The 24,949-nt window shown below is 36.5% G+C and overlaps 1 protein-coding gene across 4 annotated transcripts in view; it reads left to right on the top strand.

Annotated features, from left to right (window-relative positions):
- Nucleotides 1-24,949, top strand: part of LOC111045309 — a 68,199-nt gene that overhangs the window by 4,444 nt on the left and 38,806 nt on the right. For 2 of the 4 annotated variants that reach the window (XR_005571111.1, XM_039426304.1), the window contains exons 2-7: nucleotides 5,552-5,675; nucleotides 6,911-7,093; nucleotides 8,539-8,605; nucleotides 15,922-16,064; nucleotides 17,465-18,554; nucleotides 20,383-20,975. Coding sequence is in view for 2 of the 4 variants with exons in the window: in XM_039426304.1 (XP_039282238.1) it covers nucleotides 5,563-5,675; nucleotides 6,911-7,093; nucleotides 8,539-8,605; nucleotides 15,922-16,064; nucleotides 17,465-18,554; nucleotides 20,383-20,931 (2,145 nt within the window). In the remaining 2 variants the exon portion in view is untranslated. Of the gene's footprint in view, nucleotides 1-5,551; nucleotides 5,676-6,910; nucleotides 7,094-8,538; nucleotides 8,606-15,921; nucleotides 16,065-17,464; nucleotides 18,555-20,382; nucleotides 20,976-24,949 lie in introns of those variants that run through there. The other 2 variants (XM_039426303.1, XM_039426305.1) reach the window with 2 other exon arrangements.

The raw sequence follows: 24,949 nt of genomic DNA, 5'->3' as shown, positions 1-24,949 counted from the left end.
CAAAGTTTTCTGAAACTGAAGAGAATCTGAAACGTTTATGAATTGAGTTACAACAATTATTATTCATAGAGGCAATAGCAGAGCTCACTGAGACACCAGTGGACAAATTAAGTGGGACAGACTTGAAGAAATTGTTAAAACTTGAACCTATCAGTTTCGGATCAGTAATGCGATTACCCTGCAAAATAATTTCGGATGGTGAATTCTTTGGGTTTACCTGATTTGTTTCCCTCTTTATAATGTTCCAAGTTGTTTTTATCTGGTTATCTGAGTCTCTAACCAGTTTGCATGTGAACATACGCCTTGCTGCTCTTAATGTTTTCCTGTAAACTGATAGGTACTTTTTGACATATGCACGAAACTGGGGAGAATCTATTTCCTTGGCCATTATGATCAGTTCTCGCTTTCTAGCACAGGAAACACGAAGACCAGCGCTCATCCAAGATTTCTTACTTTTTAAATTAGTCACCCTACTTGATAAAGGAAAGGAGACTACTTACAGCTAGTGTTGTGTTTGTGTTCGACTATTTCTGAGATTCGGGCTTGAGTCTATGACAAGGATTATGGTTTCAAGTATGTAGATTGAGACCACTGTAAGCAGTTTGTATTCAACGAATAAATGGTCTACAGTGCATCTTTTCTTAAGATGGTTCGCAAGGTTTTTTTCTGACATCAGTTGTACATCTTATTCCACGAAGTACATATGTGGCTGAAGCTAGTTTCTTACACAAAAGGTCAATATGCTCATTCCAGTTCAGTTTCTTGTCCATCATGATACTAAGAAATCATGTGCAATCCTTTGTATTTGTTGGTTTATTGGTTACATTGTATATATTGAATATCTGTCCCTTGGGTGTGAATTTTATATTTACTGTCTTGTCTTTATTGATTCATAGCTTCAGTTTCCAATATATATGTAATTTGTGACCATTTCAAGTGTTGAGCTTGTATCATTGCTTTCAGATTTTCTGTCTGATGGGATTATTATGGTGGTATCGTCAGCTAATAGTACACATTTTTGTCCTTCTTGAGATTATTTGGGAAATCCTTTATGTAGATGAGAAAGATCAAGGGTCCTATGATTGAACCTTGAGGAACACCTTTAGACATTTTGCCAAGTGATGATTTGGCACTAGTTAAGGCTGTGTGCTGCTGGTAACCGATTTCAGACATATTGATACCTGCCAGTGAAATAGTTCTGGATCCTTTTTATGACTTGGCCCTGAATGTTCAGCTGTTTCAATTTTTTGATTAGGATTTCTTGGTCTAAGTTATCGAATGCCTTTTATAAGTCCAAGAACAGGCCTGATGCTATCCTCTTTTCCTCCCAGATCTCACTAATCACCCTGCAAAGATATGCTATTGCTGTGTTTGTACTGCGCCCCTTCCTAAAACCATGTTGAAATGATGATATATCAGTTCATGTTTTTCAGATGTGATATTAATTGATTGTACACCACAATCAGCTCAGTCAGCTTTGAAGTCCCATGTAAGTTTAATATTGGTCTGTAGTTGTTTGGATTAAGCTTTTGTCGCTTGTTATGAAAACTGGATACACTTTAGAAATCTTTATTTTACTACCTTATACCTTCTTCATCCATTACCCATTGGCGTCATTGTCACAATAAAAGCCAAATATACTAATTTATCAAGATGGCAGCGATCAAGATAAAGCACACTTAGTTAACATCTAAGGCCTTGCTCTTTGACTTACTGGCTAGTTAGTCAGATATTATTTGAGACAGGTCATCGTTTAAAAATTCCTGTTTATCATTATAAGCCCTGGCTCTCAAAAAACTGGTCACAACCCTCTCGAACTTGCTGGTATCCAACTGCTTCACTCCTGCAGGTAGCTTGTTGAAGTAGCGGAGAGCTGCATTCCTGTAGCATACCCGCGATCTCTGGAGGCGCTACCTGGGTATGTCAGACAGCACTCGATGCCTAATGTTATGGTGATGTACATCAGTCCGAGTCGACATATTTTGTTGATTCTTCTTGATTTACCTGAGGCAGAGAAGAAGGAAGTGGCTGTCTACTGTTAGGATACCCAGCCTAACAAAAATGGGCTTGCAATGTGCATGATGTTCTCTTGCAGTTATATTCTTACTGGCTACCCTACTCGAGTTACGTATTTTTTGTAACTCAATTGCTACAGAGCAACCACGGTAGCTTGCAGGATGAGCTTCACCACAATGAATGCATTTCGGTAGTGCTTCACTAGGTTTCGTACACTCCTTTGATGCATGTTTTCCAGCGCACTTCACACATCTGGCCTCCTTGTTGCAATAAGCCTGAGTGTGGTTGAAAGCCTGGCAACGCTTACATTGAGGTATTAGATTAACTTTCTTCAATGCTTCAACTTCTACTCTGCAACCCAGAATATGTTTAAGTTCAAAAACCTTCTTAACATTCTCTTCTGCGCTGAACGAAACCATGAACATGTCTAATGGTTCTTTAGTTTTCCACTTCAACTTATTCACTACATCTACCACTAGCAATCCCTTAGCCTTTAAGTCCTCCATTATGGATTCTATACTACAGGAGTGATGACGTTTTTTTATCATCACTCTTATGGGTCTCACCTGTTTGTTTTCATACGAGTGCCAGTTGAAACCATCGTTGATTAATTCTTTTGTAATATTTCTGTACGTTTCTGAATCTACTGAATTTACTTTGAAAGTCTCTCTACTCAAGAGCTTTATTCTAAATTTTTCATCTGAAGTCACTTTTTTCAAACTTTTATGAAGAGACTCCAGGCTCTTTATACCATCCACTATGATTGGTGGCGGTGGCGTTTCTTTCTTCTTGTTCTTTACTTCCTCACCTTTATTCTTCTGCAATGAGGTGATTTTGTTCAACTGACGATGGTTACCAGTAGGCTCATTCTTTGGTTCAGGAGACAAAGTACTATTTAGTTTCCTCTTCTTTGTAGTACGTTTGTTACGGGCCCTGATCCACTCAGTCTCTTTTGCCAACTCCTCCTCATTAGTTGAGTAGTTTTCAGCAACTGCTGGACTGCATGGTTGTTGAATGTTCTGTTCTATTTTTTGAAATCGCAATTCTAAGTCTTCAATTCTCCGCTGAAGTTCTACGTTGCTCTTCTCCAGCTGCTTTCTCTTCTCATCCGACTCCTTCCAGGCGATGAAGAGTGCATGCTCGGCGGCTGAATGGAGCTTATTTGATTTAATATAACGATCCGGTGAACACTGGATCTCTGATGGTTTGGTGGTGTCCATGTTCTCGATGTTGCTTTCCTCGTCTTCTTGCTCTTCAAACTCCGGGGCAAGAAAACTGGGTAGTTTCAACAATTTTCCACTTGACGTAGCCATAGACAATAATTTGCGAACATACTTTTCGAAAAGCCCTCGTACTCACTCACGATCGCGGAAAACGCGAGCGCGAACGAAAATTGAAGGCCGCGCGAAAGTAGGTCACTTCGATTGCATAAAGACGGCGGATTTTAACCGAAATTTGATGCAATGTTTTGTTCCACTTAAATACCGTGAACAATCAACTGCTGACTCACTACTTCTACTGCACTACACTACGAGTACGTCTGCACTGTATGAGAGCTAACGCGATACTGATAATGAAAAAATGAGACAGATGTTGTCAATACCACTTTATTTTTGTTTTACAAAATGACCATGGTTTCGGGGCTACACCCGCCCCATCCACAGCTAGACAGGTCCTTTGTAAAACAATGCAGAAACCATTTGTAAAACCATTCAAAAATCATGGTCCTTTTGTAAACCAAAATTAAAGTGGTATTGACAACATCTGTATCTCTTCTTGTCCAGGATAGTGTGGCTTTTGGATATTAAAGGGGATCTCTGTGAGTAGTATCCTGTACTGGACGAAGAGTGTACTGCACTATTTCATCATGTCTTTTTCTGAATACTGTTCTGTGTTCTCCTGGATACGTAGGACTATATCAAGACTTGTTCGTTCAGCAGATCACCATGCCACAACGCTGTATTTAAGGCGAGAGGCAAATAAGTAATGGTAGGTTGAAAACGCAATTTTTTATTCAGCTATATTCTGTTGATTGAATGAATGGCAGACAACAGTTTTTGCACAGCAGATCTTCATGGGTTTGCCGAGTTGGACAACTGTCAATCAATACTCCCAGGAATCTAGTACTGTTTGTCGTTGATGTGTTGTTGCACGTGTTTTCTTCTGAGCCACTATTTATCGGTTTGAAATGGATGTGGACAGTTTTATTTTAGTTTATAACTGAATTCAGTGTATTTCAAATCTGGTTTGCCTTATTAAGGGCCGTTTGCACATTGACAGTTTAAACTAAATTTAATTTTAAACTTGATTAAATCCGTATCAAGTATCGTTCATTATAATGTGGTTCATATTGAGTTTAAGCCAACAGCTGATTAAATTCAGGTTAAGCTTTGACTGTGCAAACGGCCCTTAGTGTAGTTTCTACTACACTCTTGGTTTTTTGTGTTTGCTGGTGGGTACGAGGATGATAGTATAGTTTACGAAGAGTATGCAGGTCCATTTCTCAAGAACCATCATTTATGTAGGCCAGGAAGAGCAGTGACCCTAGTATTGACCCCTTCCTTGGATTCACCTTTGTACACTGTTCTTAATGAGGATCTGTAGTTGATGCAATTTTGCTGCAAGTGGTCCAGTTCAACTCCTTCCGGTCTTGGAGGTAGTAATCGAGCCATTGTAGAGCCTTTCCTTTGATTTTGAGCAGGTTAAGTTCAAAGGTGTCGAAAGCTTTTTGGAGGTCACAAACCTGGTACAGTTTGTCTACTACCCTGTATTCTCTAATATTACTGAAATGTTCTGAGATTGCTGTTGCTGTGCCAAGGCTCTTCCTGAAGCCTTGAACTGAAAGTAGGTTGTTTTTTCAAGGTTTGGTCGTATTTTGGGTCGGTAGTACATAGTGTCTGACTTAATGCATGACAACATTCAAAAGATACCTTATAAGGAGACAGTACCAGAAGACACTTCTAATCTTATTTTGAAGAAAGTGATGCACAGAAAGTAATAAATTAGATTAGCTACTCTAATAACTCCTATACATAGAATTTCTAGCTCTGACAGTAGATACAACCGGTTAACAACCGGGAATCCCCATGGCTTGTCAAAATCGAGACAGTAGATGAGTAGATGAGTGGCCTAAGTTAATCGTGTTATTCAAGGTAACAGTTTTTAGAAAGGGCTGTATAATAAACTGTACATTAATGTAGTAAATGTCCAAATTTCAAGCAATTGTATATTTTTCCAAAACTATGCACACAAACCAATTTCACATCAAATTATTCACAGAAACAACAATTGTATGATAGTGTATTTTAAGTGTATTTTTTGTCCTCTCTTTGAGACTCGGACGACGTCCGCTCAGTAGGGCTCACACACCATAGTTGTTGCCATAGTTGTATCTGTTTTAAATCAATCTGCATTCTAAAGAGTTGAAACCAAGGTATTCATTTATAAATACTACGAATTATAATGTGTTGTACGTTGTACTGCAGCAGAGTGCAATTAAAATGTCGTTCTACATGACAACGTTTCTCATTTACAGTGACAGTCACGATGGATTATCCTGGCTCAAACTACAGTTTACCTCCAGCCGGTACTTCTCAATACCCAGTTCCCGCCAGCCCTTACCCTGGTCAAGGAGCCACACAACCAAGCTATGCCTCTGCGTAAGAATAACCAATTATTTTATGATGTATAAATCTAATTTATGCTCAACTAAAACTTTGTTTTTAAAAATTGAAAACGCGTGATTAGAGTCGTCATGATTATTAGAGCACATGACCTTTAAATTCATTAAACTCGATGATCGTAAAAACAATGTAGCAGCCATTATTTCTAACTCATCTATCGCCATAACGTTCATAAAACGTCATACCTTAGAGAGAGTCATCGAATCTAATGAATTGATAGGTTAGTATGTGATCTAGCCGTGACGGCTGCTTAAAGCTGTGCGTCTAAGGAATTGCACCTTTTGGGTGACCACTATCGAAAGGACAAGTGTGAATGGACATGTCTTCGAACGAAAAATACACTCAAGCGAAAGGCCTTGAACGAAGAACAGTTGATTTACAGCAGCCTCTAACATAAAATAAACAACCAAGAACAATAAATGGAAAACATACAAAAAGAATTGAACCTTAAATAGAGCAGCGAAAAAAAACAACAAAAATTCGAAGAAACAAAAACCTATTCTCGAAAAATTTTGCTTGAAGCCTTTCGCTGTTCACATGTTCAGCACACTTGTTCTGTCGTTAGTGGCCAACCTAAGTTAGGGCGATGTCACACCAAGCCGGACATGATTACCGCTCCGGAGAGGCTTTGGCACTGGAGTAGGTGAGAGCTTGTCACACCGGAAATTTTGTATTAGCGCACTTCATTTTTTGTCCAATTGTATCGTGTAACTACCCTTAAAAAGTAGTTTTAATGTTGGTAATGTTTTTGTTAACTTAATTCAAGACTCATCATTTAATTAGTTTATTATTTTAGTCAACAACATTTATTGAATAGCAGAGATTTCATACCCAATCTTCCTCTTTATTATGATAAGAATATCTGTCCAGTTTTCTGGAAAACTGAAATTCTTAAATCTTGTGTCGTCTTGAGGTGAATGAGACTGCTGATGACTGTTTACAGTAACTATGAATGTTAATAATAGTCTAGCCGAGAGGTCTGAATCGTCGCAACTTCAGTCTGCTATGAAACCTGTCCGGGGCTATGTTGATCCGGCAAACATTTATTCATCTATTACTTGGAGTACATGAAATTACAATCCAACTTATTAACATATTTATTGGATGAATTGTCGATTGATAATATAGTTCAATGCAAATGTTATTAGTATAACGAATCAACTCAAAATCTAGACCAGTCTTGATCTAAACCAAATGTTACATTTTTACAGTTTTAACGATGCATTACATATGTTGTGTTCAATCATGAAATTGAACGCGGGTGCTCCATACACGGGTGCTCCAGGAGGAGTGGACCACCATGCATTCATGAGAGCAAACATTGCTGCTTCAGAAGGTGTGAATAATCTTAAAGCTATTGTTGGAGCACCCGCCACCATTCCAACAGAATCACAGTAAGTACCAATTCAATTCAATTTCTTTATTCCAATATAAAACAATGTACAATATAGAATAGAATAATTATGGAATAATTATTTCCCCGCATGGACTGTTGATCCGTGCGCGGGGAAAGAGTACCCAATCTATACAGGTAACACTAGTGTAAAGACTACAGTCAATATTTTATATTAATTCAAGTCTAGCCTATAAAAAAATATGTTAAATCCTGTATGAATGTATAAATACAAACTGTATCAACGACGATTCACACAGCACAAGTACCCGGCTCAGAACACTTCATCTTCTGGTGAGCTATCTGAACTAACGATTTAACAACATTTAATAGAAAGTAAAATATAAAAGCAGAATATAAATAATAGTAATTAAGTTTAAAACCATTTAACTCTGACAAATCCTCTAATTGATCACATCTTCAAATGTTATTCTGTAATGTTCAACAGATCTTCTGCTGTACTAATAATGCATTTTGTTTAATCTATCGTGGGATCCTCTTTGTGGGATTTTCTTTATAGGAAGACACACTGTTTATGTAGTATTTGCCTTGGTCCTGCGTAAGATCAGGTATATCCCCCTTTGGAACAGGAAGAGTTCTATATTTTCTCTTATTTATTCGCGTTTTGCATATTTGCATAGAACCCTAGATGTGCGTACAGATATACGCGCCTCGAACACGCTACACGCTCCGCACTCGCTCCGATCATGAACGTTACGCGAGATGTTACGCAAGGGTTCGCTAGAGGTTCAAGGGATGATCGCGCGCTTGTCGTATTGTTGACTTCGCTACAATCTAACCTCACAAATTTGAAACGATCAATCCAGCTGATCAGGTGGCAAAAACGAAATAAAATATTCTGACCAGGGATTGCCGGGAAGCCTAATAAATACATTATGTTTACATAATAAATTGATGATTGTTATCTTTGTAGCATTTAGGTTGATGTTTTATTACAAAAAAGGTTATGTCTGTCAATGTTTTGAAAGGCGTGGTTGAAAGTTTGGCTTCTAAATTCTAATATGCTGGTACCTATTATTAAAAATGTATTTATAATTATTTTAAATTATTTTATTTTGATTATTTAATAATTAATTTTAATAATTTTATATGCTAACACAGAGATCGTAACTATTAACAAACATTACAAACAAAAATGTTGACCATGCATGCGCAACTATTGGTTAGTTCGACCTAGGAACTTGCCTAGCTCGAGCTCTGTTACACACTCTGTTCGCGTTCCACTCTCGCTCCACCTTCGATCATCAATCGATCTGCGCAAGTGACGTTCGATTGCGGAGCAGAGCGAAAGTCTGTACGCACCCTAGGGAGCTACGGCATGAAAAAACATAATTCTGCAAAAACGTGCTTTTTAATACCGTGTTTGTCTTGACTTCAACCCAAAAAATGTATGTCTAAAAGTATTGTTTTTGGTTTATTTTTCAGTAAATCACCAATACGTGACGATAGCGGGTTGGAACGAATAATAGCCATGAAGAATGCCTCGAAAGAAGTAAGTCAATGTGCATATCATGTCTTGTGGAATTCGATGTTGCTTGTGGCATGCCAAATTCTACAACTATTTTTTACAGTTTGTTAATAGCTGCTGTAACGGTGGGAGGTTTCTAGAACACTACCTTACACCTGACATCATTTGTAACGGTGGGAGGCCAGGGGGACTTTCTTAGCACCAAATTTGTTGCAAGAAAAAAAAATTGCTTTTAAAATCTCTACTCAACTATTAACCTGTTTAAACTATTTGAATCCACGGTTGGAAGCTTTGGATGAATAAATTATCTTTATTACCTTGTAAGCTAATAGTAGCAATTGGTTCGTCAGAAAAACAAGCACACAAAACATATATATCAACAACAGGAGAAATTGATAAAGCTTATTAAATTAATTAGCAAATTAAGTCTTAGGTGCAAAAAACACAATTTCACATGAAGAAAAACAGTATCGCATAAAGTTCGTCATATATAAAATTCTTTGACGGTAACATCCGGGATATTGAAAAACTCTCTTATTGAATACAGAGGGGTTTTCACGAGGAATGCATGGGTGCATTTGTTGAACTGCCGTGTTGTAAGAGTCCTCGCTGATGCTGGCAGCCTGTTGAAAAACCTCATGCTGAGGCTACCAGGGCTATTTTGTATCCTACTTAGCCTTGTGAAGGGCAGGTTGAGTTGGCTTCTGCCTCTTGTGTTGTTGTCATGAAAGTCACTCCTCAGGCTCAAACATCCCAGGCTGCCCTTGATTTGTTTAAGGGATATGAAGATGTAAAGGCAGATGACAGTCATGACCGATTCTGCACAAAAAAGTGGGCGACAATGATCAATTATGCCAGAGCCTGTGATGATCCTGATGGCCTTCTTCTGCAGTAGGAGAACTCTATCAATGCCTCTGGCTGCACCCCAGTGTTCCAATCCATACATCACTATTCCTTGGAAGAAAGAGATATATGCAGTCCTCACATAGCTTTTAGGTACACACAGCATCAGCTGCCTAAGTAGGTAGATTACTCTGGAGAGCTTTGTACACATGTAGTCGATATGAGGGTTCCATGTCAACTTTGAATCCAGATGAAAACCCAGAAGTCCAACACTCCTTGCCTGATCTGTGACATTTCTCAAGCCAAATATTATCCGTTGAGTCTTTTCCTCATTTAGTTTCAGATAGTTGGACTCAAACCAAGCTGAGACGGCACTCAGAGACTGACCCATCTCTACATTCAGATTGTCCACTGATTTACTCACATCATACAATGTGGTGTCATCTGCATATGCAACCAACCTGTTACCCAACACTGATGGAAGATCATTCATCATGATAATGAAAAGTAGGGGGCCCAATATGGATCCTTGGGGAACCCCATGAAGAATCGCTTCCAATCCAGATAACCTTCCATTCACCTGAACTGCCTGGCTACGATCCGACAGATAAGACTTGATGAGCTCCAATGTCCCCTCTGTGACTCCATAATAATCCAGCTTGAACAGAAGAGTTTGGTGGTCGACAGTGTCAAAAGCACGGCTCAGATCACACAATGTCAATCCGGTGAAAACACGGCTCTCAAAACCCTCCAGAATGGTGCTTACCAGCCTTCCAACTGCCTGGGCTGTAGTTCTGCCAACTTTAAAACCAAACTGAGCATCTACAAACAAACCAGTGATCTCGAAGTACCTGCATAACTGCTTCTTAATGATGGATTCTAGAATTTTTGAGAAGACTGGCAGGATAGAGATAGGCCTGAAATTACCAGGCATATCGAATGATCCCTTCTTATGCATTGGAATGGTCTTAGCGATCTTCAGAACAGTAGGGAAGACACCCTCTGTGATGCATGCATTCAGGCAGGAGGTCATGGGTATAAGGATTTGCATAATGACACTCTTGATCAGATTCACTGACATGCCAAAAAAGTCTCTACTATTTGAACTCTTCAATTCACCTACAATTTCCAACACCTCCTCACATGAAACTGGTCGAAGTGAGAAAGCTGCCTCAGGCTTGGGCACAGCATTCAGAAACTGCAGGGCTGATACTTCTGGAGTGCCTATAGAATCACGAACTGCCTTAACTGAGTCCACAAAGTAGGAGTTGAAAACGTCTGGCTTGATCCTCGTGGTTCTTCCTGGAGTCCTTATTTCTCTTCTTATGACTCTCCATGCAGCTGAGCACTTATTTTGTGAAGAGTTTATATGCTGTGCATTTGCATTTTGTTTAGCTCTTAGAAGTTTTTCTTTGTAATCTTTCTTGAGCATTAAGTACATTTGCTTGGCATCATTTGTCTTGAGATTTCTGTACCGATCATAGGCCACAATGACCCAGTTCTTGAGTACAACCAATTCTTGGTTCATCCAACAGGGCTTATTTCTATGGTTGGGTTTTTGATCTGGTTTTTGTATTTTGACATGGAAGACGTTGTCGAAGAGATACTTAAATCGACTGAAGAATTTGTTGAAATTTTCCTCTGCAGGGCCAGGTGTTACTATTTCATTCCAGTTCACCAGTGAGAGGAGGTGTGAGAAGTGGTTCAACTGACTCTTAGCTATTGGGCGCACCATAATTTCCTCAGGAGGATCATTCTCAAAAAGATCAGAGCTCCTTTCATCCACAGAGAAACAGATAGACTCATGGTCACTCAAAGCATAACTCATCACTGCCACTCTGTACAAACACTGTGGCAAGTTCGTTACCACATTGTCTAGACAGGCTTTCTTTCTTGTGGGTTGTCTCACAGTGCAGTACAAATTCAGGGACCTCATCAGATTAACAAAAGTTGCAGTATTTATGGATGCATCATCAAGAAAATTGAAATTAAAATCACCACCTATAACAATATGATGAGTTGGCATTTTATTCACTAGGTGGAGAATAACTTGTTCCAGATGTTCCATGAAATAATTTGGGTCACCATTGAGTGAACGGTACACATTTACAATTATTATCATGGGCTCCAACAATGTAATACAAGTAAACTCAAAATCAAGTTCCTTACAATGGTGATAGATATTCAAATCCAATTTCCTTGCTTTATTTGTTAAATTGAGACACTGCACATTGCTAAAGAGAATTTTGAAATTAATCTCAGATGCCACAGGGCCTTTACTGGTACTTGTGTTCATAATTGGGTCAGAAGCTATGTGATTAGCTGCTCTAAGGTTCTCCTGAATAAAAAACGTTTTATTGTTACATTTCGAGGCCAATGTTCACCATCCAGGAAAGATTTCCTCTTTTCAAAGTCTATACCAATTTTGAAGCTGTCACTTGAACCTTTTGTCTCCAATTTTTCAACAACACAGTTTGTATCAGCAAAAGTGTTCTGCACAAATTCCTTGACTGCATCAACAGTTGTTCCACTCTGTATTTTACCCAGATGAAACCAGGCCCTCTTAGTTCCAGTCAAGATAGTACTGTCACTTCCAGCACCAATCACAATCTTACGAAGTCCCTTGTCGATATTTATGCGCTTAGATTTCGTTTCTTTGCCATCTTGCAATAATTTAGTTGGTTTAGTTGACGAACCAACCGCTTTTGCATAATTTTGTCGCTTACGTTTATTGTTAACATCCTTAAAACCATCACATGTATTGAGGTCAGTTTCATGCAGATTTTCCTCGTTTGCAATAGAGTTAGGTAAAGCAGGGAAGGAAGAAGGATGAGATGGAAAGTTCCCTGTGTCAAGATCATTATTCAATGTTCGAGAGCAATGTTTATGTGCGTTGGAAGCAGATTTGTCTTCAATAACTGAAAGTACGTTTGAATGATAGTTGTTTTTATTATCACTTTCATTCTGCTTGACAGCTGCAGTCGATGATGTGTCCAGTTGACTTGTCGACTTGTCAACCACTGTCGATGTGTCGATTGTTGAATGTCCGATGTTTAATAAGTCAATCTTTACAACGGACTTTCTTCGAACAGTCGATCTATTTTGTTTGTTTGAGTTGGTAGACAGGTGTTGGCCTGCGCGTAAATTCAAATTCAAACAGTCTGGTTGACTAACATGTTCTTGTTTGTCATTGTTTACGTCAATGAATTTCCTGAACTTTATGTCAAGTAAATTATCAAGTTTCATGAAAAAATCATTATAAAAGGTGTTCATAGCCTCTAATTTAATATCCATTTCACCTACCTTCCTAGATAAGGATAAAATGTCGATAATACTATGGGTTTTCACTGTTGGTAACCTATATCATTACAGTTACAGCAATGCCACTTAACCACATCACCAAGTGATTGAATTTTCTCATAATTGTCTTTTGAGACTTTAACACATTTCGAGTGATACCACTTGTCACAAAACAAATCACAAAAAATAGCTTCCGTATTTGATTTAATAGCTTTTTTACAGAGACCACAAAATGAGTTTACCACTTCATCCACTGCCATCTCGACTTGTCTCATGGACTTCGTTCATGTGATGGATTCGTTCATGCAAATGCCAAGATTTTCACTATTGTTTAACAACACCTGTTTTAGTAACAAGTAACTTATCACGAGCCAGAAACGTTAAATGAAAGATTTTGTAGAATGTTGTTCACTCGTCCCTTCTTCGACTCCAAGTGAACAGAAAAATATGATGAAAACTAATTGCAGCCGAAGTTCGAGACAAATTGATAGAATATTTGAGATGTGCATGTGCATGACAGGAACATGTATGCATGGGATTATAAATTAACGTTTTGACATTAATTTATTAGTTGTATTCAAACATAAAATTATCGATCATCTTTGAAATTCTGTTACATCCAATCATAATCTTCACTGTAAGAAATCCGGTTATTTATCCAGTTACTTGTTTCAAAATTACAAAAATGAAAACATAAATCCAAATAATATTTCTCAATTTAAAACTTTATCGCAATGATTCATAATTAATATTCAGACAATAATTTTCTAACTCGCTCTACAATGAATTTAGGGCCTCGGTCAATTTTTCTGGTCAATCTATTCGAGCATAAAATAATTCTGGCACTCACCATGGAATCGAAAATTTAACAAATAAATCGCACTCACAATCACTCACGTTGACATTTTTACTACTATTTTTCAGACTACTTGCTTTTAATTTATACAAAATGAAAATAAGAATATTTTTCATCTAAATAGGCCGAGACAAGTTCTATGACTACATCTTCTCGCGGTGACAACACGATTAGAACTGCCGCTCTCCCACTCAAATTTTCCAATTTCAAGAAAACACGTGGAGCGCCCGGCCTAATTTCAGGTTAAAACGTAGTGGGGTCGCACGGTTCCAATACATTTCTAAATACGTTTGCATTAATTTCATTACGAAATTTAAGCCAGTACTATGGAAATGCTAGAAGACTGCAATAATTTGGATGATTAAAAAGCTAGTTAGCAAATCTTTTATGGCGATGCAAAATTTAGGTGCTTACTTGGTATATGAATAGATTCTTCAATTATCAAGAGCAAGGTTCACTAGAGTTCATATTGCAAAAATTTAGTTCAATTTTGATCAGCTCAACAACCTGAAAGAAAGGTACAAAAAACTACAATTCAAACCTCTCAATATTCACCATATTACACTGCCAACAGTGGTGTGCATTTATAGCCTTCCATTAGGGCGAAACAATATTAGGCGTTTTCAGAATTTGCAGGGCAGGAAGCTTTCCGATTGTCTGATTGAGTTGGCGCATAAAAAAACGTCTAATAATATGGTCTCGGCCTAAGTATTTATTTTCATTCTAAAATGATAGATTCAAATTGTTATTATATCTTTTCACATGTTTCCGTCATCGCAACATTTCAGGGCGAAAATATTATTATAAATATTCAAAACTATGAATAGATAGAAAATTATTGCGAACATATTTCAATATTCATCCATTAATCCCTTGGAAATTTACTCCTTTGTAACATAACAACACAGCTAGCGCACAAGTCTGACTTTGCTGGCTGTGCCAAAACATTAAGATTTATTATAATTTACATTTGTCTCATGCATCTTGTATTTTGGCGAAAAAAATTCCATTCCATCTATAATTCAAGTTAATGAACGAAGCTTTGGATGAGCTGTTTGAAGCGTCAACCCACGTCAACTACTCAATCTATAATTTCGCACGAGCATTCTGAATTTGTCGAGGTTGATTATGAGCCTGTTTTTATTTAATTGCCAATTAAAATAAGGTAATAATTAATGTTCATTCGTTTGTAACAGTGAACGCGGCAACATAAGAGCAATAAACACCGTCATGATAGTAAAAGTAATATTTGGTCATAGATTTATTTCTTCACCTACTATCTAAAGTTTAGTGTTGAGCTTACCAAGTTGAATGGGAATGAAATAGTACAAATTTAAATAAAAAAAATTAAAGGTCCAGGCTGGCGTACCCCAAGGTTCAATTTTAGGTCCCTTACTGTTTCTCTTATAATTGTGACCAAAATACCAAAAAAATTAGAATATCATTCAGCTTTTGCTGTTTATAAAACGTTATAAAAAAGTCATTCAATACTTGATAAAATATAAATTTAATTTTCCTTGCTCTTTAAACTCGATTATCATTCAAGGCCCATTACTAACAGATATGTTACATATCACACTAATATTGAATGTTCAAGAAGGCAGTTGCATTATCACTAAAATAATAAACCTTATTTGGGACCAATATTTCTCACAGACCAAAGATTAGTAGAAAAATTGAACTGGATATAAAAAACTGGATTTACAATAATTTTTTTTCATAATGGCGTATGAGACTCAATGTTTCTGCTCAAATTATTGAATGTCATTTCTTTAGCTATATTTGTTAAACTGGACTCGCTTACAAATTCGCTTGTCTTTTTTATTCCTTTTTCCATTCTTCCTCTACCATTCTTCCCCTCTTCACTACTCTTCACCCTTCATTCCTTACTTTTATACTCTCTACCCCTATTACATGGGAAAACATAGTTGGCTAGGTATTTTTCCTCCTTTCTGTTTTTTGTATTTTGATTGTATTGTTTTTGTATTTCGATAAGTTTGTGTTTGTTTTTATTTGAATAAATGTATTGATTGATTTGGTTTCAATTCGAATAGGATCCCCAATGAAACCAACTGTCAAATTAACCTTCTAAAAGAAATTTTAAGCTGTTCCCTTTTTTCACCAATCCTGTATATTTCAGTCTCCAAGCTAGCGACGTAATGAGTTTCAATTTTCTTCTCAGTGAATAATTTATTTTTTTTATTTTCAGTACTATTTTGAATCGATTCAAAAAATGTTTCCATATTTTTCACCACTTCTGTTTATTTTAGCTTCCAAGCCAATGACTTGATGTGTTTCAATTTGCTTCTCAGGTGAATGATGTAATTTTTTGAATTTTCAGAATTTTTTTGATACGACGGTTCAAAAACCATGTGCTGTTTGTGGTGTGTCGTCCCCCCTGGTTTGCATCGTGTGCTTGGAGGAGTACTACTGCAGCCACGACTGCCAAACCGAGGCCTGGGGCGAGCATGAATTGGTTTGCCGGTCAGTTGCACTATCAATCATATTATTTTAAGGAAATGGACACTATCAGGTTCATAAATATAGAGTGGACCACAGGAAATGGACGGTTTTGAATCGTACAGTACTTGGCGGCTAGTGGAGGGGGAAACTCCACCAAGGCCCACCACCACCACCTTCACTTGCCATTTAGTCGCTATCATGCCGATATTCAGCCATTTAGTCGCTACTATGCCGCTGAGGTCGAAAGATCATCACGTGTTTGCATATATGACACACTTGAAAAAAGTGGCTATTTAAGCATACAATCAATGTTATTTCCCCAACTCCAGTTCTTCCAAAGACTGAATATAGATAAAAATGCTGTTCATACTATTATGGTTTGATGAATCTCTTTTCATTTGTATTAACATTCATTATCTCGGATCATTCACTTCTGCCTTATTCTTACTCGATTCTATGAGCATTCAATGAGTACTATTTACAGTAAAAGTGTCATTCTTTCAAAGTATCATAGTAATACATTATTGTATAGGAGGTGTGGCTATAAACAACAAAGTTATTGGTGCAAAACAGTTTTTGAATATTTACATTTTTAGTGGTGATCTATCATATATACCCATTCTCCATTGTCGTCCAACAGTGTTGGAGCGGCGGAGCATCTACATGGCTTTTTATCGCACAAATCCAATGGGCTGAAATATTTTTCCTCTCAGTGAAGATTTAAATAGAAGATTAAAAAAAATGTTAAAAGACTGAATGGCTATCATGTGAAAAATGCTGGGTTTTCACTTATGACCGTGAAATTAAGCGCCAATAATTGTACTGGAGGGGATTTGTTTCTCAATATTGAATCTACATTGAAAGGAACAAGATTCCAGTCTGTTGATAATGTGAAAAAAGCAGCATGCATCATGAACGGTCTCACAGATGTAAATCTCCACCACTGTCTTGAAGAAGGGAAAATTCGCACTTGATTTTCACTATCAATATATAAAAGTATTCATTATTACAAATTTGTTCACTAACGTTTCCTAATTAATTGAGCAGAAGCTTCAGGCATAATAATTATTATTTAACGAAAATTTAAATTGAATGCTGTAAATCACCCCGAAGACTTCTGCTACTGCAAATATTGACAACAGGGTAAACAGCTAGATGGAAATTCGGGGTGATTTACAGCGTTTAATTTGGATTTTTGTTTAATAATAATTATTCATTAGCATTTCATGTCATATCTCAGTAATTTCCATCTTTAGGCATACATTATTTGCAATTTGTCTATACGAATTAGATGAACTGTTAAGATTTTGTATATTTTTAAATATTACCTTGATTGTTCATTGTAGAAGTTACTGCATATTATAGTTTTCGATAATTTTAGTCTAATTAATACGGAATACATTTCTGTTTTTTTTTTTCAGGAAAAGGGGAACTGCAAGTGGAGGCCAAAGAAATGGTCACGCTGCTATTGAATCGAATGCTGAACATGGCAAAGTGAGTGCAGAAAATGAGAGTAACAAATACAACGGAGAGGCCTCTGTCTCTACTCATACAACAGAAAGTTTGAGGAGGCCTGATGCAAACATGTACTTGAGGCCATCGAATAGGAAACCGATCATTAGAAACCAAAAGCAGCACAGACAACAGACAGATACTAAGTCGAATGCTTCTGATGCAAGCACTGATTCAAAGAGAACAATGAACAAAGACAATTATCAGAAACCTTTCAAAAGAAATTCTGGGTTCAACAATAATAGCTATTTGAAACCCAATGCTGATGGTGACAATAATCGAAAACCTTATGCTGATAGTGAAAATCATCGAAAATCTTATGCTGATAGTGACAATCATCGAAAACCTTATGCTGATAGTGACAATCATCGAAAACCTTACAGTGAGAACAAAACGAATGGTTATTTGAAACCAGATTCTGATAGTGACACTTGCAAGAGATCAATAAAAAATGACGTGACCCAGACTAAGCCGATTCCTCAACCAAATTCAACTGCACCAAGAAAAACTGAGGCTGCATCGTCTGAAACCGAAGTGAAGACGCGTATTGAAGCAGGCATGGTTAGAAATGTTGCATTGACTTCGGCGGAGTCGTTGACTGACTATTGGGTCTCGTTGAAAGACGACGAATCGGCGTTGATGTGCCTGGCCACTGAGCTGAGCAAGCGTATCACTGACCGTTCGCCCGGCCTGAAGAAGGCGTCGGTTGGCGACTGGTGCTGCAAGGCGTTTGACGGCTGTTGGACGCGGGCGCGAGTGGTGAATGCCGCCAACCCTTTGACAGTGTTGTACGTGGATTACGGAAACAGTGAGACGGCCACCATAGACCAGCTGAGAGAATTGCCCGCCGACCTGGGTGAACGCTCCTTCCCGCCCTTTGCCATCCACGTCACCCACCCGGCCGGGATCAGCCCCGCTGATGCTGACCAGGTCTTCCCGTTGCGCTTCATCTCGCACGACCCGCAAGGACTGTGGACTGTCGAAAAGGCTCGTCCCGATGTAAGTATATCGATCAATCTATTGGTTTATTGACATGACAGTCAATTGATATATCTATAGTGATATTCACGTTGTGTTATAATGTATATAGAATAGAACTTTATCAACATAATTCAGATAATACAAGCAGAGAAAATGAATTCAAAATAACATAATATGTTCTCTTTCGATAAAGTAAAAAAAAGTTCTAAAGTCAAATGAAAACACCAAGATAAGCGAGATACAATTCCTTGGTGAATATAATTAATATATTTGAGACAGTATTTATTCATTGAAGAATTTATCAAGTTATTCATCATTTTATTCATACATCCATAGATACAATTTCATTCTTAAATCATGATGAATTATTGGGAAAGGAACAAACAACAGGCTTGAAGCCCGAAACAAAATTTTATATGAATATAAAATAAATCTAGACATTTTTTAATCCATCTAGATATTCTATTGAATTCATCTATTTATTAGAGTATTGATCTTTTTTATGTGAAATGATCAATAAATTAGAACAAGAGAAGTCATCTGACTTTTCTTATAAAGTCAGATGAAAACATTAAGTTATGCGATATAATTTCTTGGTAAATATAATATATTTGAGATAGAATTCATTATTTTTTAATGACAGCAGTGCACATACCGGTTCTCAAAAATTACAAGCTCTATAGGAAATGATCAATCAGCCAAAACAAGAATAAAAAATATTATATTGATTGATTGATTCGTTATCAAGCGCCAGAGTTATTGATGAAAACAATTACTAAACATAATATTCATTTATTTGCATTGATTATACATATTCACATTACAAATTCACAAATAATTGACAGTTGCACATAGAATACTGTTTACACAAGATCACAGACCACCAAAGAATGAATTAGATATTATTAAAGAAGAATTACATCCAAGAAGTGAATTTGGGCTAATAATTTATTCTATTCTATTCATCTACCGATGAAACTATCTAGTTAGCTTAACAGGAATTGAAATAAGATTTGAAATAATTAGGCACTTACATGATAGAATAAATAATAATCGGCAACACAGCAACACTGTTAACCATCGAGCTCCTTCATCTGACTGTATGCCAATAGGGTAAAACGACATAGTGGAGCGGCGAAGGTAGAGTGTATCAGAGAAGGGAGCTGAATGAGTTGAAAATGATGCATTTGTCCAGATGTCTCCGCGTTCTTCTACCTTCTACGCTCCACTATATTCGGACACATATGCATTATTTTCAACACTCAGCTACCTTCTACATTCGCCGCTCCACTATGTTTTTACTCGTATATGTTTTGTCGTTTAGAGATAAGTCTTGTTGAAGCAAAAAATATCATGATGATAAATTACTGATATTTATTGAAGTTTTTCGGTTTATCGTTTGATAGTTTGACACCTTGTGAGTTTCGGTTTTGTATATGTTTGGACTTTTCAACATCAAAATGAACTTTATTCCGAAGTGAAACGTGTAAATTTAAAGTATTGTGCTCACTATAACCTTAGTGTCCGGTTTCCCATTAGGGAACTTTGGACTATATACAGCGAGGTGGAACTACCCTTGGGTCTCCCCACCATTCAGAGCCATACGCTAATAATAATAATAATTACTGATATTGGGGTAGTATGGCAGATGCAGATTATTATTCACTCAGAAAAAAATTAGGCAAAACGGCATTTTATCCTATTCAATTAGAATAGGAATTGAAATTCAATTAGTATTATATCCTATAACTATAAAAATCATACATTGCAGAACGCAATGTTCCTTTCATAACAATTTTGGACATACTGTTGTTTGGTTACTGAATTGAAAATGATTTGTTTACAGGAGTTGACAGTACCGACGAAGCCATGCGGTCAAGACGTGAGCTTTGACAGTCAGATGGGCAGAAATGAAGAAAGCTTGCCACCAATGATATCCTCACCATCTCCGTCATGTGTTTCCACAGCATCATCCAAATCGCCTTACTTTGAAGAAGGCAAAATCTACAAAGTGCACTTACAACTGCCGCTAAGCTTAACTGAATTCTATGTAACTAAGCTTGAACTGAAGGAAGAACTGGAGAAGCTGCATTCTGAATTGAACAGTGTGGTCTCGGACAGTTCTCAGCCAATTCAGAATTTGGAAGTGAAGAGCAAATGTGCTGCCAAGTACCTGGGCGAATGGTACAGAGCATCAGTGCTAAAGCTGGATCCTCTGACGGTGCTCTTTATTGACTATGGCAATGAGGAAACCTGCCAACCAAGTGACGTCAAGGAACTGCCACCTAAATTCAGAACGCGTATGTTGACAGCTCGAGTTCACTTAACCAAAACACCTACAAAGGAGCAAATAATGGCGATGGACTCCGGTGAGCCTATCCTATTGGAAGCTTGAGAAAGGATGGAAGTCATTGGCTGGTTGACTACTCAACTCGTGAGGTAAATCTATAAATGCATTTTCATCTTTGTGTGTTATTTGTAGTAAACTACAAATCATTCCACAAATCGAATATAGAAATCGTTGAATAAGTTATCAGCACCAATAAGAATCATTCATGTATTTTTATAAATAAAACATTCTTTCTTTCTATATTTTCCAATTAATCTATTAATTGATAATTTCTATAGATTTCGAGATGATTTTCAGCTAGTTTATGAATTTTCAACAAACGTTGCTATGAACGTTACTTGGATTTTGTTGAGCTCTAATTATTGATGTGCAAAATAAAACTATCAATGATAACCTCACGTGAATCTATCTGCCAATAAGAACGCTTTGAATCTCGGTCGATATAATGACCTCTTTCAAAATATAATTCGAATAAAATGTGTCATCTTTTCAAAAGAAAACGAACAGTGATGAACATTATAATTATTCACTTCAGGTGAGCTTTATCATTTTACATATTCTTGATGCCCCCTTAAATTACTTATATTTTAACTTAAATTTTTATGATTTTACCAAAATACTTGTATTATAACAATCCTGCCTTGTGTGGACAATTTTATTTGTTAGATTGTAGTTGGATTAGAATGTTAAGATTGTTTTCCACAATTATCATGAAAACTGTTTGAAAGGATAATGATGAAAGTTTTTTGTAATGCTAAATATTTTGAATTTTCTCACTTCAATGATAAACATATAAATAGAACAAAACTAATTCCTCACATTTGAAAAACTATCCCGATCATTTAGTGAGGGTGCAAGTTAGTTGTACTCCTGACATGACTTAGCATCATTGTTATTTAACCCAAGACAACGATAAAAAAATATAGATTTCCCAGTCATGATCTGCTAAGGCCCTCTCTATTGAGAACACCATAGTAGTGTTTCGGATGGACATGTTAAGACGTCGGTCCCGGCTGCCTAAAAAGCAGTCGTTAGGTCATGTCAGAGACCCTGGAATTTTGTCAGTTGCGACCTGAAAACTCCAGACCTGAGCCAGCCAGGTCACTCGATATTATTATTACCATATTAGTGGACTTCCCATAAGAGGCTATGCTTTCTGTAACGAGAAAAAAGTGCGACAGAAATGTGACCGAAATTCCGTCACGTCTATTCCGCTAGTATAGTTTGGGCCTGATTTTGTTTTTATAATCGTTTACTAATACGGCCCTAAATTTATTTATTTTGAATTCAGAAAAATGTATATAAAATTTTTAACATGAAAATAACATTTTCATTTCTACGATTGTATGCAATTAATACCAAGTTTCTTTCTTAATAAAACTTGACAATTTTTCAATAAATTTTTAAGTTGTCTATGCCTTGTTATTATTGAATTGTTAGACTGTCCACGGAGTAGGAATGTAACAAAAAAATTCAATTTCAATTATGAATAATTATTTTATAAATGAAAAATATTTTTTCTTGATTACTTGAATAAAATATAATTTATTATTTTAAGCAAGAATGATAAGTTAATATTGCAACCTTAATTATTGGCAACCCTGTTCTATCTTTCTCAGCTGCCATTATAACGTGAACCTCACTATAGACCAACAAGCTATCTGCGCATTCGCAAAAGGTTCATCCTATCAACCGATTTTTATATATTTTTAGCTAATGAAATTTGGAATCAAATTGAATCTTTCAGAGCTCTCTATCTTCAATGACTTCTATGTTAAAACTAGAAAAAATTGTTTAAAAGTTTATTTGAGAATTTTAGGAAAAAAATCAATTTTGATGTAAGCTATTTTAGTATTTAATTGACAACATCTTATGATTGTCACCATTTAAATGTATAATTTAAAATGTCTCTGGGCGTAATATTATCCTCTACAGCATATGAAACAGTTGTACTTTTCTATCTCAAATAGATTTTGAGATACACTTGATAACAAATTACTTTACTTTCGAAAAAACAAATAAAATTTTTGGCTCTAACCATAATCACCAACTTCTTTGTCCTCAAATCGTGATTTCACATTAGTATATAGTTTGTTAAAAGCATGCTCCATGTTGTGAAATCTACGTAGAGTTGAGAAGCTTTGAATTTTATTTAGTTTGATGCATTATTCCACAATTTTTCATTGCAATTGTTAGGGTATAGCAGCTTTAGTGTCGAGTGTAAAATCTCCAATACTGCAACAAGTATCAACTTGACAGTCCTACACCTTTAGAACAGGGATTAGGGATAGGGACTTTCGATATGTTTACTTCCCAACTAGTCCCATTGAAGCTGCATAGTTGAAAATTGTGCTCCAGGCATACACTCCAAATTACTCTGACGAATAATCTATTGTTGCCATAGTAGTGATTTCACTCATGTGATTGTGAAATTTTACATCAAATTGAAGAGAATTGCTTCACAACTCTACGTTCAGTATTCATTTTTTCTAAGCATTTTTTTGGAATATGGGCTTAAGTAGCCTACACTCAACAATAAATTTTCCATTTTTCGACCGAATTGGACTTATGATGCATTATTTTGGACCGCCTTGACGAGCCGAGAAGAATTAAGTGTAGTACCTACGATGAAATCTAAGCATTGTGTCAAAAGTTGGAAGTGTTTGAAATTTTGATCCTTGAGGTGTCCTTAAGCGCGCTTCTCCACTAGGAAATACTGAAATGAGGTGCATCTAACGGGTGATTCTCATAAAACATTATCTCATGAACTTATATCATTGTGCGAAATATCAATGTGAGGACAAAGTAGTTGATGATGATGGTTGAAGCTAAGAAAACTAGGTGTTTTCACAATACAAGGAGCATTGTTGTCAGGTGTACCTGGAAATCTATATGAGATAGAGCGCTCTACCTGATCTCAGATTGTAGAGCACAAAAATACGCCCAGAGGATTTTGGATTTTACATCTAAATGGTAACAATCTGAAGATATTGTTGATCAAAAACTAAAATTCATCAAAATTGATTTTTTCTTCAAATTTCACTCATTTTTGAAAAATCATAACTCATTACTCATTGGAGATAGAGAGTTCCGAATGATCTCATTTTATTCAGAATTTTATAATCTAAAAAAAAGGCGAGAGCAAATTTTTCTGTCCGATTACGAGATTTGGTAGAAATAGCTGGAAAATGAGCCGGAAATACGAGGTTTTTGGGCCACTCTGTATCTAGCACAAGAAATTTTGCATGAAGAAATTGGTTCTGGACTTCTCTTATGTACCCAAATAAGATATTAAAAAATCATAACTACAATATAAATTGCAAGCACACCCCCTTTTTTATGTCTATATTGACTGGACTATATGCGAAAAACCAAGTAATGCTACTTTAAAATTTAGCTCAGGGTGTAAGGTTGAGGACTTTTGATATGTTCACCTCCTAACTACCCTTGAAAGAGTAGCTAGGACAGAAAGACCTTTTACAAATCTAGCTCACAGCATATGGGTGAGAAAGGATGGAAGTCATTGGCTGGTTAACTACTCTACTCGAGAGGTAATTCAATAAATGCATTTTCATCACTAGGTTAGGTGTTATTTGTTGTAGCCTACAACAAATAAGTTCACTAGTTTAAGGCTGTGCAAAGGCTAAAAATAAACTCTCAAGCTATCAATATGAAAAAGTTTTCTCAGGAAAATGTCTTTTTTTTGATCATTGCTTTTTGAGATATGAGCGCCTAAAGATTAAATTTTTGGGACAACATTTCAAATTCGGTAAGATAAAATCCATGAGACTTAGAGGATAGATTCTTCATGGTATTGTTGATCTAGTAAAACAAAAATTTTCTGAAAATATCAATTTTTAAGATAGTTATTCAATTTACTAAAAATAACCAAAAATAACTTTTAGTTGGGTTATTTTTGGTTATATTTGGTAAATTGAATAACTTTTTCCAAAATTGATATTTTCAGAAAGTTTTTGTTTTACTAGATCAACAATTCCATGAAGAATCCATCCTCTAAATCTCATGGATTTATATCTTAACAAATTTGAAATGTTCTATCCCA

Source organism: Nilaparvata lugens, chromosome 4 (assembly GCF_014356525.2).
Source record: "Nilaparvata lugens isolate BPH chromosome 4, ASM1435652v1, whole genome shotgun sequence".
Lineage (NCBI taxonomy): Eukaryota > Metazoa > Arthropoda > Insecta > Hemiptera > Delphacidae > Nilaparvata > Nilaparvata lugens.
The sequence above is the reverse complement of the archived record's forward strand: the minus strand, read 5'-3'. Positions and strand labels throughout refer to the sequence as shown.